This window comes from Schistocerca americana, chromosome X (assembly GCF_021461395.2).
Source record: "Schistocerca americana isolate TAMUIC-IGC-003095 chromosome X, iqSchAmer2.1, whole genome shotgun sequence".
Lineage (NCBI taxonomy): Eukaryota > Metazoa > Arthropoda > Insecta > Orthoptera > Acrididae > Schistocerca > Schistocerca americana.
Window position 1 is genome coordinate 776,455,389 of NC_060130.1, and position 18,820 is coordinate 776,474,208.

The 18,820-nt window shown below is 42.1% G+C and overlaps 1 protein-coding gene across 1 annotated transcript in view; it reads right to left on the reverse strand.

Moving 5' to 3' along the window:
- Positions 1 to 5,629: 5,629 nt before the first annotated feature.
- The window catches only part of LOC124555501 (solute carrier family 28 member 3-like), a 338,777-nt gene continuing 325,586 nt past the window's right edge, over positions 5,630 to 18,820 (reverse strand). The window contains exons 14-15 of the mRNA XM_047129428.1: positions 18,402 to 18,582; positions 5,630 to 7,386 (exon numbers count right to left, since the gene is read on the reverse strand). Coding sequence (XP_046985384.1) covers positions 7,325 to 7,386; positions 18,402 to 18,582 — 243 coding nt within the window. The 3' untranslated portion in view covers positions 5,630 to 7,324. The remainder of the gene's footprint in view (positions 7,387 to 18,401; positions 18,583 to 18,820) is intronic.

Consider the following 18,820-nt stretch of genomic DNA (forward strand, 5'->3'; position numbering starts at 1 on the left):
GTTTATTTGTTTGAAGAAATGTTTCCTTTTAGTTTTTTCGTAATGTTCATTACTTGTCGAATGTTATTTGGAAATGTCTTTATAGGTATTAAAGCCTTGAAGACTGATTAATTTTATCACATAGTGCCATAATTATGCATATCACTAGAATTAGCCTACTTTTAAATAAAACAAGTTGCGATATTAGTCTATATTTTGTGTTATTTGGATGTGTTTCAACTGACCCCAATCACTGTTTCAACCGCCCCTGGTATGGAGACAGTTGAAACAAAACGGATATTTTCTTTTTTAATTTGTATAATTTAAAATATGCTTACCAGAAAGAAAAGTACTATAGCCGTTTTGTAGGCAGAACCGCGCTCTTGCATTTGATATATCATTATTGCCGATTGGTTTATAAACAACAATAATATGAACGATAAAAGACAAATCGTTTCAGTTGTACCCAGTCTCCCCTACTATAGCGCCCGCAGTGCAGAGAGGGGTGGCTATGAGCCAGGATAGTGGAAGCGGGCGATGGAAGCAAGGTGGAAGTCCAGGAGGCTTCAGAGAAAAGCAGCTGCAAATGTAACATGTTCTTTATTGACGCATCTACGCTGCTTGATACACCAGGTCAGTGGCCAGATAGTCTCTGAATGCTGCTGGAGTGGCTGGCTGCCTGCATGCCCTATGATACTGATGCTGTTACTAAACCGAGACCCACTATCTCACGATTAGTCTCGTTACGTGAGCTGGTCGCTTGGTCCCCACGGCAGCGGTGTGTACTCCACGATGGCATATTTGCTTCCTCCCTGGGCGATGCTTATCTGCATCATTGCTGTGGATGCCCACCGCGCTGACACGCCCATCTAGCGATGGCAGAAGACGGATTGTGTGCACACAGTGCACCCTGGGCAAGAGTCGACTGTGCTACGGTAGATGACCTGGGATGGTTGGCTGTGTCGTGGCACTAAGTTCGGAGAGGGAATTAGTGCATGGAGCTGTTGCTCTGCCGTGGCTTCGAATAGGTGACTTCTGCTAGCAGGTCCATGTGCCGTCCTCGGCGTGCACAACCCTGCTTTCTCGTAGGCCTGCAAGACTAAGAATAACTCAATTACAAAAATGCCCAGTACTTACAGTCGGCAGTCGCACTGTCGTTGTGGATATGCGCCACTAACACTGGCATATCCTAAAACACAACTGCCACTGTCAGTGTGGAAGCCTGTCTTACCCCTTGCTGCACTTTTCAGCCAGCTAACCTGCCTCGCAACTCTGCATTGACCTTGTTGAATTATTACAATGACAACATCCCGCACTCGCCTGATGTCAACATTACTGCAATACATCGCTCACACTACTATATCCATGTATGGTTGTTACGCTACAATACACAAGTTACTCTGGTTCTGATGGTATATCACAGAAAATATCCCATGTCTCTCTCGTACCCCTGTTGATATGTCAGTTTCTTTGCATTCCATCACTAACCTACTAGCAGAATACAAATCCTTTGGTACACCTGTATGCACCTTTCTTGACATTTCTGACAGCAATCCTCTCTCAGAAAAGCAAAACTGCATTTGCTGCATCACTCTGCTTCAACTTGCACATTTGTTCATTACATTTCCCTATCTCGTCCTCAAAATCTTGCTGAGTTTTCCATGCCTCTTCACAATAGTGCTCAGCTGCTCCCAAAAATTCCTTGAATGTTGTTTTTTCTATCTTTGCAAAAACCCATTCACGAACTGTCCAAAGGTTGCTGCATTCTTTAACGCTTTCATACACAGGAAGTACATTTTTGCTTTTTCCTACACGCAACAGTTAAGTCTCGGTCCAACTACCAGTGTCTTAAGGTCCTCTAACAATGACTGTACATCCTCAAATGATTTTTCAGAAAAGGGAACAATTTATCCTGCAGCAGCTGGATCCATCTGATGCTGCAATAAATGAAGCAATGCTAACTGTTCGTCCTTAACTGTCAGCTGCCCACGTAGTTGCATTGTCTTTGCTGTCAGCTCCGCTACTGTTTCTAACAACACCTGTACCACTTCTGATTCTGAAACATCTAGCCTCTTTGTCTCCACCATTGCAACACACTTACTCTCCATTACACAACAATACAAAAATAAATTTCAAATCCAAAAGGTCATCACAAAGTAGTCTTCACATTGTATCACGAGCTTTCTGGACTCCCTACACAGCCTTACAGTATGACAATATTGATGACCTGTATAACAGCTTAGAGACGCTAACTCCATGCATGGAGCAGTATGCGCAAGTAAGTTACCTTACAGACACCAATTACGCTTAAATTCAGGTAAGTCAGTTGACTCCTCTGGCAAAAACAAAGTAATCTTCAAGTTACGATGACAGTTATGCCTCTATTCCATGTCTATTAGACCACTCAAAATATAACCAAATGGTCCAACACTCACTACAGTGTTGATATTGTAGGTCGTGGTCCAAATGCCATGTTGAGTAAAGATGCCGGCGCAAATTCTGACACAAAACTGCAGCATGCCCAGTGTTCGATGGGGTGGCCATGAGCCAGGATGGTATGAGCGAGTGGTGGGGGCAAAGTGGGAGCCCAGGAGGCTCCAGAGAAAGGCAGCTGCAAATGTAACTGCTTGGTACACCAGGTCAGTGGCTGGGTGGCTGCTGAATTCTGCTGGACTGGTTACTTGCACACCCCACAACACTGATACGGTTACTGAATCGAGCACTACTCAACAATGGCATATTTGCTATATCCCTGTATAATGCCCAGCTTTGGCACAGGAGTGGGTACCCATCACATTGAGATGTCTGTCCAGCAGTGGCAGATGACAGTTGGTGTGCATGTGGTGCGACCTGCTGCTCCCTGAGCAGAAGTCACACATGCTGCTAGAGATGACCAGAGATGGCAAGGTTCCCGCACAGAGCTGTTGCCTTGCCATGGCCTCGGAACTATGACTTTTACAGGCAGCTCCATGTGGCATCCTAGTCTAGCACAGCCCTGCATCCTGGTAGGGCTGTGAAACTAAGAATAATGCAACTACACAACAAATGTCCAGCACTTATAGTTGGCAGTGGAGAACTTGTGGATATGCACCACTGCCAGTGACATATCCTAAAACACAACTGCCACCATCAGTGTGGAATCCTGTCTTACCCCTTACTGCACTAGTCTGTGCAGTATCACTGAGTTTGTTGTTTCAGCCTTGCAACACTGCACTGGCCTTGTTGAATTATTACAGTGACAACATCCCACACTTGCCCGATGTCAACATTACTGCAATACATTGCTTACACTACTATACCCATATATGGTTGTAATGCTACAATACACAAATTACTCTGGTTCTTATGGTTTATCATAGCCCATCTACATTCACTACAATCTCGTGCCAAATGACCCCAACATCGACAAGTGAAATGTGTGGCTGGCACAGCCTTCGTGAATGGCACCTCGTGCCCAGGAATACTGCAAAATGTACACCTGATGGATGTTAAATACGAATCATGACCATTATCCTTTAAACTAGACAGTTCAGGAGATTCACACGGTTGTACAAGAGTTACCCTTTAATTAAAATGAATGTCCCTACGATCCACCATGGCCAATGAAATACACAATGGAAATGGCCACCTAAAAGGTAAACTTAACACTTCTCGCTCATCATCATGCATTGTGTGAAGCACTGACTGCACAAAGAATGAATCTCCTGTGTTGATGACCATGACATCTGAAACTGGGTGTAGCAGCAGTCAGCCACATTTGACGCCAGCTGAAGCCACATGATTGTGAGGTACACTTCTTATCACCCGCTATAGCAGTACCTGCATAAATGTCACTTCTGGATACAAATTGTAGTGACCACTCCTCAGGCCAGGATTTGTAGTGGGAATTGAGGCTGAGCAGGTGGGGTGGTGGCACTACAGGTGGAAGAGGCCAAGCTTGGAAGCTGGTGAGGGTAGTTGTCACATGCCTGAAGGCCTTAGTTAAACAGAATTGCCTGGAAACGCATTTATTGCTCACGATTTTACAGTATGGATTGTCTTACCTGGCGTAGCAGTTGCACACTGAATCTCACACTCGAGTGGGACAAGGAATCTGGATGCAGCACACTGGCATTTCGCAGGTCAGGACCCAACAGTAATGTCGTGAAAGTGTCTGCAGGTGTAAGCTTATCATAGCTCACCAGCAACTCATGTGACCCACCTCAGTGCTCTTAAAGACAGAGATGCACTTTGGCATATGCTAACAGCATATTGCAGACAGTGGGTGTCATGAAAGTGGAAGCCCAGGACCCAGATTAGCAACATAGCATACAAACAGGGAGGAAGTATGACATACAGTGAGGGAGGCAGTACTCAGGTGCCTTGCCCAACAGGTTGAAGGTGGTAGTTTTCAGTCACTTTGTATGGTCCTTCACCAGGGGAAGGCTTGTCCACATTTTCCATCAGGCACAAGGGTGATCTACCAACAGTGGCAGCTTGTGGCAGCAAAGTCCAACTTCAGCCAGCTGTCCATGATCTCAGAGGTGAAGTTTTTACTCTGGCAGCACATCACAATTTCCAACCAAGTTATCTTGTAACAAGCGACTGTCATTCCATCAGAATCAGAGATGTAGATGGGATGACCAGACAGTGAGGCTGAGGCTCCTGAAATGGTGGTATATAAGCTGGACATAACAGCATCTTGGATGTTGATGCAGTCATTTGCACTCATTACACGGAGGTGTCAGTAGGCTTGCCCCCTCCATGGTGTCTCAACTATCATCAGCTTCCCTCGCCTTTGCCTTTTGTGTCTGTGTAAGGATGCCACGGAGCAGCTGAGCTTGGATGTCTTATGTTATTACTCTGTACTGCAAGGCTCACAAAATGACATATTGGGTGCTGCTATATCTCACAGTTTGCACACTTTCGTTATGGGTCAGCTTGGCGTGGAAATGTGTTGTGAGTGGTGTCCTGCCTTCTGCAACATTGGCACTCGTTTCTTACTCCAGATACTGATTGTATACATGGTATGTGTTTCTGTTTCTCATTCAAGGAAGTAGTAACAAGTTGGTTCACTGGTACACACATACTAATCAAATGCAGCTCTATTACAAGCTGACCTTCAGAAGTGTTAACAAAACCTTTAGTAAATTTTCCTTTACATTTGCAAGTCCTTTCAATTAAACTTTTTAGCATTTTAGCATTATATATTATATTATCATTATATATTCTCTACCATCTATGCCAAGTTACAATTTTTAAAAATATGTATACGGTCCCAGGAATTGGAGCTGCTGTGTACCAATATTATAGCGTCAGTCTCAAAGTCACCAATGTTAATTTATCATATGTACTCTGAAATGAAAGTGCATGTTAGGGTCTTTCTACTGCTAAAATGTACACTATATCTGTACTACTGTGGTATGTGCACTACTTGCTACAGTACATGGCCACAACTTAAATTTTCTGCATGAGACGTGAGAGTGAGGGTGAGGGTGTGGGTGTGGGTGTGGGTGTGGGTGTGGGTGTGGGTGTGGGTGTGGGTGTGGGTGTGGGGGAGGGAGGGAGGGAGAGGGAGAGGGAGAGGGAGGGAGGGAGAGAGAGAGAGAGAGAGAGAGAGAGAGAGAGAAAGAGAGAGAGAGAGAGAGAGAGAGAGAGAGACTAGTACACATTCTTTAAAGTTATGTTTATTATGTGCGAAATCCACTCACATTTGTTGACATGCTTGTATTTACAGACATTCAGGTACAAGTAATCATTAAAAGTACACAGTTTATGGCTTCAAATGACAGATTATCTCAGTTTCGGCAGGAAAGGGAGTGCCAATAGATGTATTATGAACTATTTCTAAAAAAGATCTTATGGGAAAAAGTTATGTCAAATTTCTGTTTCTCATTCAAGGAAGTAGTAACAAGTTGGTTCACTGGTACACACATACTAATCAAATGCAGCTCTATTACAAGCTGACCTTCAGAAGTGTTAACAAAACCTTTAGTAAATTTTCCTTTACATTTACAAGTCCTTTCAATTAAACTTTTTAGTATTATATATGCATTTACCTTGTACTTGTGAGCAGATAATCCTATGAGATTTGATACATGGGAGCTTCTTGTGACAGCTATCATTTCACTGATAGGAATACATTGTTTTGTACAACTTGTACCTTTTTGCAGCTAAACTTTTGTTCATGAACACCAATTACTGATTTCTATCATACAAAATCTAACATGTGTGACATGGCTCCCTCAGCAGTGTTAATATCTACATATTATGTTAATCTCTGAATATAAACTGTACTGAATTTGGAACTTTTTAGTCACGAAACCAGTTATTTTTAAATAGCTCATCTAAAAAATTGATAGCCAACAATATATGTAATGACATCCTGTGTAATAATTTTTTCAGGGATAAAACTCTTAGAGTTCAGCTAAAGTAATCCTATTCCTATTACTCATAAGTCTTTTTAAGATCATAAAGTGTTCAGACATTCATTTAATATTTCTCATCATATTTATAATGAACAATGTTGGTATAGCAAAGTCCATGAAGATGTGTTGCTATAGCTTGTTAAATAGGAAGACACAGTGGCCTATAATTGGGAACAAATATGACACAGTAGTAATAGTCCCCTCTAGTCAACTCACTCTGCAAACTGAAGGAAGCCTGTCCCCTGGTTAGAATTCTATTTAAAAAAGTGATTTAAAATTCTCAATAAATATAGAAAAGGGAAATATGAATATGGCTTCTTCAATTCTGTAATCTCCTACCACACAACTAATCACATTCAAACATAACATTTACCCATTCTACTGTGAAATATATTTATTTGGTATTGGGCAGTGGTGTTGGCTCTCTTAATAACATGTATGATATGATGAAGTACATACTATTTTATTATTGCCTGAAAGCATAATATATTGGAGTTTGTGTGTAAAATCAATACCATAAATGGCAGGTAAAAAGATTTCATTCCCTTCTCCGAAACAAGTTTTCAGTCAGCGGACATCTGTACGCATGCAGTAAATTCGAATACATCATATGGTTTACAATAATGTGCAGGTATTACAGTGAACACATTTTAGTTGTACACAGATGTAGCTGTGTTGCTGGTACATCCAGTGTGCATCTTTAATACAACTACCGCACAATTTAAAAAAATTAAGTAAGCGATCTTGTGACAGAATGATACTTTATGGACCCCAATTCCATAATCTTGTGAATGTCACTCCTTATGTTGAAGAAATTTTGACAGTCATTGTTGCACATTTAATTTAATTCTGCTGACATCTTGAATTATCTTTGTCCAGCATTGTTTCATCCATTAATTGTGCACAAAAGAAAGTTATTAATTGTGACTTGCTGCTCCTCAAAATATTGTTGAATTTGTTCCAGAATCTAAATAATATGAATTTTCATCAACCAAAATACCTGAGGGCAAAGAATGTACAGTAATTAAATGCAGTTTTTCAATCATACATTCATTCTGAAAAGACAATTACAATCATGTGCCAATATACACTCCTGGAAATTGAAATAAGAACACCGTGAATTCATTGTCCCAGGAAGGGGAAACTTTATTGACACATTCCTGGGGTCAGATACATCACATGATCACACTGACAGAACCACAGGCACATAGACACAGGCAACAGAGCATGCACAATGTCGGCACTAGTACAGTGTATATCCACCTTTCGCAGCAATGCAGGCTGCTATTCTCCCATGGAGATGATCGTAGAGATGCTGGATGTAGTCCTGTGGAACGGCTTGCCATGCCATTTCCACCTGGCACCTCAGTTGGACCAGCGTTCGTGCTGGACGTGCAGACCGCGTGAGACGACGCTTTATCCAGTCCCAAACATGCTCAATGGGGGACAGATCCGGAGATCTTGCTGGCCAGGGTAGTTGACTTACACCTTCTAGAGCACGTTGGGTGGCACGGGATACATGCGGACGTGCATTGTCCTGTTGGAACAGCAAGTTCCCTTGCCGGTCTAGGAATGGTAGAACAATGGGTTCGATGACGGTTTGGATGTACCGTGCACTATTCAGTGTCCCCTCGACGATCACCAGTGGTGTACGGCCAGTGTAGGAGATCGCTCCCCACACCATGATGCCGGGTGTTGGCCCTGTGTGCCTCGGTCGTATGCAGTCCTGATTGTGGCGCTCACCTGCATGGCGCCAAACACGCATACGACCATCATTGGCACCAAGGCAGAAGCGACTCTCATCGCTGAAGACGACACGTCTCCATTCGCCCCTCCATTCACGCCTGTCGCGACACCACTGGAGGCGGGCTGCACGATGTTGGGGCGTGAGCGGAAGACGGCCTAACGGTGTGCGGGACCGTAGCCCAGCTTCATGGAGACGGTTGCGAATGGTCCTCGCCGATACCCCAGGAGCAACAGTGTCCCTAATTTGCTGGGAAGTGGCGGTGCGGTCCCCTACGGCGCTGCGTAGGATCCTACGGTCTTGGCGTGCATCCGTGCGTCGCTGCAGTCCGGTCCCAGGTCGACGGGCACGTGAACCTTCCGCCGACCACTGGTGACAACATCGATGTACTGTGGAGACCTCACGCCCCACGTGTTGAGCAATTCGGCGGTACGTCCACCCAGCCTCCCGCAAGCCCACTATACGCTCTCGCTCAAAGTCCGTCAACTGCACATACGGTTCACGTCCACGCTGTCGCGGCATGCTACCAGTGTTAAAGACTGCGATGGAGCTCCGTATGCCACGGCAAACTGGCTGACACTGACGGCGGCGGTGCACAAATGCTGCGCAGCTAGCGCCATTCGACGGCCAACAGCGCGGTTCCTGGTGTGTCCGCTGTGCCGTGCGTGTGATCATTGCTTGTACAGCCCTCTCGCAGTGTCCGGAGCAAGTATGGTGGGTCTGACACACCGGTGTCAATGTGTTCTTTTTTCCATTTCCAGGAGTGTATGTTCATTATGACTAATTTCAACAAGAGCATTTACATCCACATAAATTTGTAACATCTACGAAGCTGTCCCAAAGATTGGATTGTCATCCAAATCATACAGTAACCTATTCTGCATCTACATCTATATGTTGTGAACCACAGTGAAATGCATGGCAGAGAGTAAAACCTGCTGTACCAGTTATTAGGGCTTTATTCTGTTCCATTCACATATGGAGAGAGGGAAGAAAGTTTAAACACCACTGTGCATGATTTAATTACTCTAACCTTGTCCTCACAGTCACCAAGGGAGAAGTATGTAGTATATTCCTAGAGTCATCATTAAAAGCTATTTCCTGAAACTTTTCAGTAGACTTTCTTGGGATAGTTTCTATTTAGCTTCAAGAGTCTGTAAGTTCAGTTCTTTCAATGTCTCCATGACACTATATTTTGTGTGCCTTTAAAATACATTTTCATTGACAATTCCTCTTGTAGCAGTTTACAGCAAGTTAAGCTACCTATTGCCATGTTTTATATTGTTTTATAGTCCAGCAGTTTTTATATTCTTGAAACTGATTCTGTTCATTATAGCAGTTTACATTTTCTCACCAACTGTAGAACTTATAACATTAAAAGCTTTACTGAAAATGACATAAATCATCTACTGTGCACTAACAAAGTCTGGATTGTAGCAGAAGATGATGTCAGGAAATATTTTTAATAAGTTAAGGAACAAAAGTCCTATTTTGTTTTATCTGATGTAAGTATTTATACTACAGGCAAAAATCATTTGTCTTGTGTTAAAGGTCACCTAAAAATATTGTTGTAAGGTATTTCAGCCAACCAACATCCTAAAAATGTAAATGTCATGTGACTAGGGCTTCCCGTTAGGTAGACTGTTCGCCGGGTGCAAGTCTTTCGATTTGATGCCACTGCGGCAACTTGCATGTGAATGGGAATGAAATGAGTATGATTAGGACAACACAACACCCACTTCCTGAGTGGAGAAAATCTCCGACCCAGCCGGGAATTTAACCCGGGCCCTTAGGAATGACATTCTGTCACGCTGACCCCTCAGCTACCAGGGGCGGACACCAACATACTAAACCATTGATATAAATGGAAACTTCATAGAAAACCCTACTTCACTACCATGTATGTCAGCTACAAAAGGATGATAGAGATTTTACTTAACCACAACCTGACTTGTGGGACTACTTTTTCATCAGTTCGGTGGTATGGAGTTTCCAGTGAAGCCATTTTCTAAGGTTACTTACTAAGCAATAGACTTTAATATGCAACAGTCTTAAAATACATGTTTACAAACAAGCAGGTGTTAAATGGAATATACGTAGCTTTAAAAATGGCTAGGACAAAAGCTACCACATAAATTCCATGCAAGTTATAAACATATACTACACACTAGATTTTTGTCTCTCATCCAGCTTCAGTGTTGATAGCACCAGATCAAAAGTGTGTGATAAAGACAGTATGTAAACCATTTGATTCCTTCTTGTTCATGCATCAGACCATAATGCAATTATTATACAACATTTAGTTCAGGAAGAGTTCAGGCAGCTGGAAGCATTGTTGTCAGCTTTAAACTGTGAAGTGCAAAAGGCTGGTGCTGGTACCAAAGCTATATGACTTTAAACAATTGTTGTGTATGAGCTATGGCAACATAGAGGCACTGCCACATTGCATTAAGTGATTGGTTGTCACAGACATTTTAACCTCTTCATTGTCTTCACTATTCTGCTCATATTTTTTTCTCCATAAATAGGAATATTTTCCACTTATAGACTGATGGTCCATGAGTGTGGACCTTATTGTTCTTAGTTTTAAAACTAGAGTGCAGCATCTTACAAGGAATGATTTTTGTGCTAGTTTACAGCTGTTTGTGTCCAAAAATGGTTACTTTTACAAGTCAAAGATGTATGTGAATAATTATTATGCCTAAATATTAAGCTGAGAATCTGCATTTTTACCTAATGTTTTCCAACTATTCTAGGTGTTGAGAAGTTGTTCACATCTGTATAAATTTTGTTTGTTACTTTGAAATGACCCATTTTCTTAAGTTCCTCATTTGTGAACCTCAGGTCATACTGCATACTTGATAATTTCAGTTTGGCACCCGATAATGGAATACTGAAATAATTGTTATTTCTACACTCTACAGCAACATATGCAATATTAAATTATGAGCAAGTAGAAGCTCTTCTTAGTGACTCGAAGGTGGAATTATGTAATTATGAAGCTGATGAATTCTCATTTTTAACTGAAGATTGTCCTGCCAAGCTTGATGAAACTCACTGGTAAACAATAATGATATTAACATGTCATGCCAGTAGCAAGGAGAAAAGGACATCCATGTACAATAAAATTCCTCTGACAATGAATATATGGATGATGCAGAAAATTTGAATAAAAAGCCAAAAAGAGCTGTGTTGCAACTAGCTTCAGAAATTCCACAGAGATACTGGTCATATGTGAAGTATTATAGTGGCAAGACACACTCACTGCCTTCTCTGTGCAATAGCAATGGAAAAACTATAGATGACAGTGCTCCAAAAGCAGAGTTACTAAACACAGCCTTCCAAAATTACTTCACCAAAGAAGACAAAGTAAATATTCCAGAATTCGAATCAAGAACACCTGCCAACATGAGTAACATAGAAATAGATATCCTTGGAGTATTGAAACAACTTAAATCACTTAATAAAAGGAAGTCTTCTGGCCCAGACTGGATACCAGTTAGGTTCCTTTCAGAGTATGCTAATACAATAACTCCATACTAAACAATCATGTACAACCCTTCACTCGGTGAAACATCTGTGCCCAAAGAATGGAAAGTTGCACAGGTTACACCAATATTCAAGAAAGGTAGTAGGAGTAATCCACTAAATTAGAGGTCCATGCTATTAACATTGATATGCAGCAAGAATTTGAACATACACTGTGTTCGAACATTGTAAATTACCTCAAAGAGAACAGTCTATTGACACACAGTTAACACACATTTGGAAAACATTGTTCTTGTGAAACACAACTAGCTCTTTACTCACAAGAAGTGTTGAGTGCTATTTACATAGTATTTCAAATTGATTCAGTATTTCTAGATTTCCTGAAGGCTTTTGACACTGTACCACTCAAATGGCTTGTAGTGAATTTGTGTGCTTATGGAGTATCAGCTCAGTCATGTGACTGGATATGTGATTTCCTCTCAGAGAGGTCACAGTTCATAGTAACTGATGGAAAGCCATTGAGTAAAATAGATATGATTTCTAATGTTCCCCAAAGTAGTGTTATAGGCCCTTTGCTCTTCCTTATCTATATAATTGATTTAGGAGACAATCTGAGCAGCTGTGTAAGGTTTTTAGCTGATTATGCTGTCATTTATCAATTAGTGAAGTCATCAGAAGATCAAAACAAACTGCAAAACAATTTAGAAAAGAAATTTGTATGATGAAAAAATTGGCAATTGACCCTAAATAACGAAAAGTGTGAGGTCATCCACATGAGTGCTAAAAGGAATCCATTAAACTTTGGTTACACGCTAAATCAATCAAATGTAAAGGCCATAAAACCAACTAAATACCTAAGAATTACAATTACAAACAACTTAAATTGGAAGGAACATATAGGAAATATTGTTTGGAAGGCTAACCAAAGAAGGCATTTTATTGGCAGGACTTAAGAAACTGTCACAGATCTAATAGAGATATTGCCTACAATACGCTTGCCCATCCTCTTTTAGAATACTGCTGCTTGGTGTGGGATCCTTACCAGATAGACTACATCGAGAAAGTTCAGAGAAGGGTAGCACGTTTTGTATTATTGTGAAGTAGGGCAGAGAGGATGACTGCAATGATACAGGATTTGAGGAGGACATCATTAAAACAAAGGCGTTTTTTGCTGCAGCAGAATCTTCTCATGAAATTTCAATCACCGATTTTCTCTGCCGAATGTGAAAATATTTTGTTGGTGGGGACTTACATAGGAAGAAAAAAATCATCATAGTAAAATAAGGGATATCAGAGCTCGCACGGAAAGATACAGGTGTTCATTTTTTACATGCGCTATATGTGACTGGAATAAAAGAGAATTATTGTCAAGGTGGTTTCATGAACCCTCTGCCAGGCAAGGCACTTAAGTGTGACTTGCAGAGTGTCCATGTAGATGTAGATGTACAAGTTACGTTTTACAGTGTAGGCTGTATACCAAAATTTGTTGAGGGGGGGAATGCCTCAAAATGCAGGAAACTTGCAGCAATTCCAAGATAAGAGATATGTTTGTCATATGTGAAATGTATTTATGTACTGTGAAAAATTATTGTTCTGAAGCTTATCATTAAACATACCCTAAAAGATTTATTTACTGAAAGTAGCAAATTATTACTTGCCAGAAATTATTGTATAATTATTATTTTCTTGCATTTATGATGTTGTTTTAGAGCATCAACAAAAATCTGTATTGAAAATGATTTATTTCACAAATATTAACATTAAGAATCCTATTTTCTGTGTGAATTGGTAATACCCTGAAGCGACAGAAGTAATGGGATAGCAATATGCATACATACAGGTAGCAGTAGTATTGAGTGAACAAGGTATAAAAGGCTAGTTCATTGGCAGAGCGGTCATTTTTAATCAAGTGGTTCATTGTGAAAAGGTTTCCAACATGATTATGGCCATATGACAAGAATTAACAAACACTGAAGATAGAATGGTAGCTGGAGCTAGACACACGGGACATTCCATTTTGGAAAGCATTAAGGAATTTACCATTCCAAGATCCACAGTGTCAAGAGCATGCTGAGAATACCAAATTTCATATTATCATCTCTCACCATAGACAACACAGTGACCAACAACCTTCAGTTAACAACCGAGAGCAGCAATGTTTGCATAGAGTTGTCAGTGCTAACAAATGAGAAACAGTACATAAAACAACTGCAGAAATCAATGTGGGAGAATTCCAGAATGAGATTTTCACTCTGCAGCAGAGTGTGTGCTGATATGAAACTTCCTGGCAGATTAAAACTGTTCTGCCAGTACCTTCACTCCTCCCTTCCAAACGTCACAGAAGCTCTTCTGCAAAACTTGCAGAAATAGCACTCCTGGTAGAAAGGATATTGTGGAGACATGGCTTAGCCACAGCCTGGGGGATGTTTCCAGAGTAAGATTTTCACTATGCAGTGGAGTGGACACTGATATGAAACTTCCTGGCAAATTAAAACTGTTCCACCAGTACCTTGACTCCTCTCTTCCAGATGTCACAGAAGCTCTTCTGCGAAACTTGCAGAAATAGCGCTCCTGGAAGAAAGGATATTGTGAAGACATGGCTTAGCCACAGCCTGGGGGATGTTTCCAGAATAAGATTTTCACTCTGCAGCAGAGTGGGCGCTAATATGAAACTTCCTGGCAGATTAAAACTGTGTGTCGGACCGAGACTCAAACTTGGGAAGTTTGGCTTTTGCATGCAAGTACTCTACCAACTGAGCTACCCAAGCACAACTCACAACCCATCCTCACAGCTTCAATACCACCAGTACCTCGACTCCTACCTTCCAAACTGGCGGAATTGAAGCTGTGAGCATGGGCTGTGAGTCATGCTTGGGTAGCTCAGTTGGTAGAGCATTTGCCCGCGAAAGGCAAAGGTCCCGAGTTCGAGTCTCAGTCCAGCACACAGTTTTAATCCGCCAGGAAGTTTCATATCAATGTGGGATGTACAGCGGATGTATCCATAAGGACAGTGCAGCGGAAATTGGCTTTACTGGGCTATGGCAGCAGACAACTGGCACAAGTGCTTTTGCTAATGGCAAGACATCGCCTACAGTGCCTCTCCTGGGCACGTGACCAAATCGGCTGGATCCTAGACAACTGGGAAATTTTGGCCCGGTCGGATGAGTCCTAATTTTATTTGGTAAGAGCTCACGACAGGGCACAAGTGTGGTGCAGACCTCACGAAGCAATGGACCCAAGTTGTCAACAAGACACTGTACAAGTTGGTCACTGAGCCACAGTTGTTTGCAATTGATTTGAATAACATTCTGGTCAATTCAAGCAAATGATTTGGCCACCCAGATCATGGAACATTAATCCCATCAAACATTTATGGGACATAATCTAGAGGTCATGTTGTGCACAAAATTCTGCACTGGCAACACTTCAAAATTATTGGTGGCTGTAGAGAGAGCACGACTCAATATTTCTGCAGGGGACTCCCAACGACTGGTTGAGTCCATGCCATACTGAGTTGCTGCATTATGCTGGGCAAAAGGAGGTCTGACACAATATTAGGAGGTATCCCATGATGTTTGTCTCCACAGTGAGCGCTATACTGTATCAAATAATGTGTATATATTGCTGAATAAAATATTTTTAATGAACAAATGAGAAAGGAAATACAAAGGAATGACTAGTAAGTTCTGGTTGAGTATAACGAATTATTTAGGAATAAAGAGATGACTCACCAAAAGGCAGAAGCACTGCATCATCGATATATAGACAAACAAAAGATACAGAGCTTTGCTTTGCTAGCTTTCAGAATGAAATTCCTTTCACAAGCTGTAGGAGAACACACACACACACACACACACACACACACAAAATCTTTCTTGGTGGGGACAGTGAGTTACCTTAGGTTTAGGCCAGGGAAGTTAGTGAAGGATGTGCTATAAGGATAGCTCCCATCTGGCCAGTTGAGGAAAGCTGGTGATGGTGAAGAGGTGAGGTGGATCACGGATTGCAAATCAGTCATTGAAATCTAGCATGTTGTGCTCTGCCGCATGTTGTGCCACTGGGTGGTCCACCTCATTTTTGGCAACAGTTTGACTGTGGCCATTCATTCTGGTTGACAGCTGGATAGTTGTCATACTAATGCAAAATGCTGTGCAGTGCTTGCAGCAGAGTACATAGCTGCTTTCACAGGTGATGCAGCCTCTGATGGGGTATGATAAGCCTGTGATGGGATTGGAGTAAGAGGGGCTGGATGGGTGGATAGGGAGGGTCTTGTATCTGGGTCTTCCCCACACCCTTACCTCCCAGGTCCCTACTCTGTGGCAGAGGACTGGGAGTGGGAGTGGCATTGGGTTGGACTAGGATGTTGTGGAGGTTGGGTGGGCAGCAGAAGACCACTTTGGGAGGGGTGGAAGTACCTTGGGTAGGATGTCCTTTATTTGAGGGCATGGTGATAGATAATCAAAGCCCTGACAAAGGACTCAGTCATTCCAGTCCCAGGTGGTATTTGGTGACATGGGGAGTGCTTCCTTGTGGTTGGTTCTAGAGATTGATGTGAGGATCAGGTGTGTGTGTGGAGATATGGCATGGGATATCTGTTTGTCTATAAAGTCTGGAGGGTATTGCCTGTCTGTGAAGGCCTTTGTGTGGCCTTCAGCATTCTGGATGAGGGAGTTGTCATCACTGCAGATGTGTCTGCCATGGGTGGAGAGGCTGTATGGGAGGGATTTTTTGGTGTGAAAGGGGTGGCAGCTGTCAAAGTGCAGGTACTGTTGGTGACTGGTGAGTTTGATGTGGACTGAGGTGTGGATGGAGCCATCTGAGAGGAAGAGATTGACATCTAAGAAGGTGGCACAATGGGTAGAGGAGGACCAGGTGAAGTGGATGAGAGACAAGGTGTTGAGATTGTGGAGGAATGGGGAAAAGGTGTCCTGGCTTGGAGTCCAGATTATAAAGATGCCATCAATAAAACTGAACCACACGAGGGGTTTGGGGTTTTGGGAAGCTAGGATTGTTTCCTCTAGGTGGCCCATAAAGAGGTTGGGATAGGACAGTGCAATGTAAGTGCCCATGGCTGCATCTTTAATGCAGGAGGCTAGGTTTTGGACAATTGGCTACAGATGTTAGTCACCAAGGCCCGAGAGTCTTTTGGTGGGGGCACTGGAACCAGCCACAATGGGGTGCCCAGGATTGTCAGGTTTGGGGATTTTGGGGAGCATGTAGAGAGTGGGTGTGCTGGCTGTTGTTGGGTTGAGCTGGGAGATGGATTCAGGGATGAGGTTCTGGGAAGAGCCTAGGGATTTCAGCAGGGATTGGAGGTTATGTTGGATTGCTGGGATGGAGTCACTTTGGCAGAGCTTTTAGGTGGAGGTGTCTGACAGCTGGCAGAGGCCTTCCACCAGGTAGTCACTCTGGTCCATCACAACAGTGGTGGAACCTTTGCATGTTGGAAGCATGACCAGGTCAGGATCCATTTTTAGGTTGTGTAGGACAGTCCTTCCTTCTGCTGAAAGGTTGTTGTTCTTAGGGAGGGATCTGAGGAAGGATGGTGAAGCCAGGTTGGAAGTTAGGAATTCCTGGAAGGTGACCAGGGTGTGGTTAGGCGGAAGTGTGGGATGGTCACAGTTAGATGGTGGTACAAATTGGGACAAGCAGGGCTCTTATTTGACTATATAGGCTGTAGAGGTACCAAATCTATGTGACTGAAAACAATAGTTGTCTACGAGCTGCAGTGAGATGGAGGCATTGCCATAGATATGTACCTAACTGCATTAAGTGATTGGAAGTAGTGGACATAAAAAGCTGTTGCACCAAGCCAAATTTAGCTGTCAGGGCTCTCCTTTCACCATATGTACTTAGGCAAATACTCTAGCTGAAACTGGATTTACCACTGTGCCCACTGCAATCATAACTTTTGTCACTGGGTCAACACAAGAACATGGAGGGGTCATGTGATATGGATCTCCATTTTCAACAATGATCTTTGAACAGTGTGCTCTGAAACACTTGTGCCTGCACCAGCACTGTACTCTGTCATCACATCTACCATAGATAGCTGCCTGTCCTGGAGTACACAGTGGGGGATCCACCGACCCCTATGTTTCGTGATGAGACATGGTTGTCCAATACTATATGGCCTAGTCATTATTTCACCATCCTTCAATAACTTTCCATAGCTGCTTACAACAGTAGTACACCAACAAGTGACCAGCTTCACCATTTCAGAGGTACTCATTCCCAGCCACAGCATCACAATAATGTGCTATTTGTTAAAATTGCTTATATCAGTGAATTTCTGCATTTGTGGCCTGCATCTTCCTTATAATTATTGCCAATTTGTCTCTCTTCCACTTACATTCTTTCCTTACTGTGTCACATGCCCACAACACCACCAAGAGGCATTCAGCCTTGTGGTGGCCAGTGGATATAACATTTTGGCTCATCAGTGTGTACATAATAATGTGACACAGAAGTCAATGTTCCATTCCTTACTTTGTGTTCCCATACCTCTTGCCAATAGAAATAATTGTGGGAGTAGAATTTGGATCTGACTCACACTCTATGTTAGTTACATGTCCATAGAGCTCATGGAACAAGAAAAGAAAGTTTTTTTTTCGTGGGTTCTTTTTTTTCTTTTTTTTTTTTCAGTACACTCTTCTCATTTGCCAGCAATGGCTGAATAGAATAAATTTTGTGTAGTGGCAGCTACACTTAAGCTTAACACTGAAGGTGAATGCATGAGAAACAAATCCATTTCAAAAATTTTGCAAATTACATCTACAAACCTGCAATACATGCTGTCATGAAACAAACTGCAGATCCAGCTATAAGTGCTCTGAATGCTACTTCTGTTATAGCTGCCCTTCGGTTAGGAGCCAAGGCAGATAATGCACCAATCATTATCCCAACAGAGCTAGGATTAGAAAACCCACACAGTGCGTATGTGGCTATTATTTCAGATCTGGGCTGAAAGTAAAAGACTAACTTATTAGTATGCACATCAATTTGTAAGACTCATCTTTAATAATTAAATGAAGCAAAGTGTTACTTAGAATTAATTAACATGAAAATATAAAAACAGAATAGCACACATGTATTGGTACTATTTTATGTGCATTTTTTGCTAGATATAAAAATAATTTTCTAAGAAAGGATACTATAATAACAAAATTACTGCTACAATCACTTATGTGCTGTCCCCTAT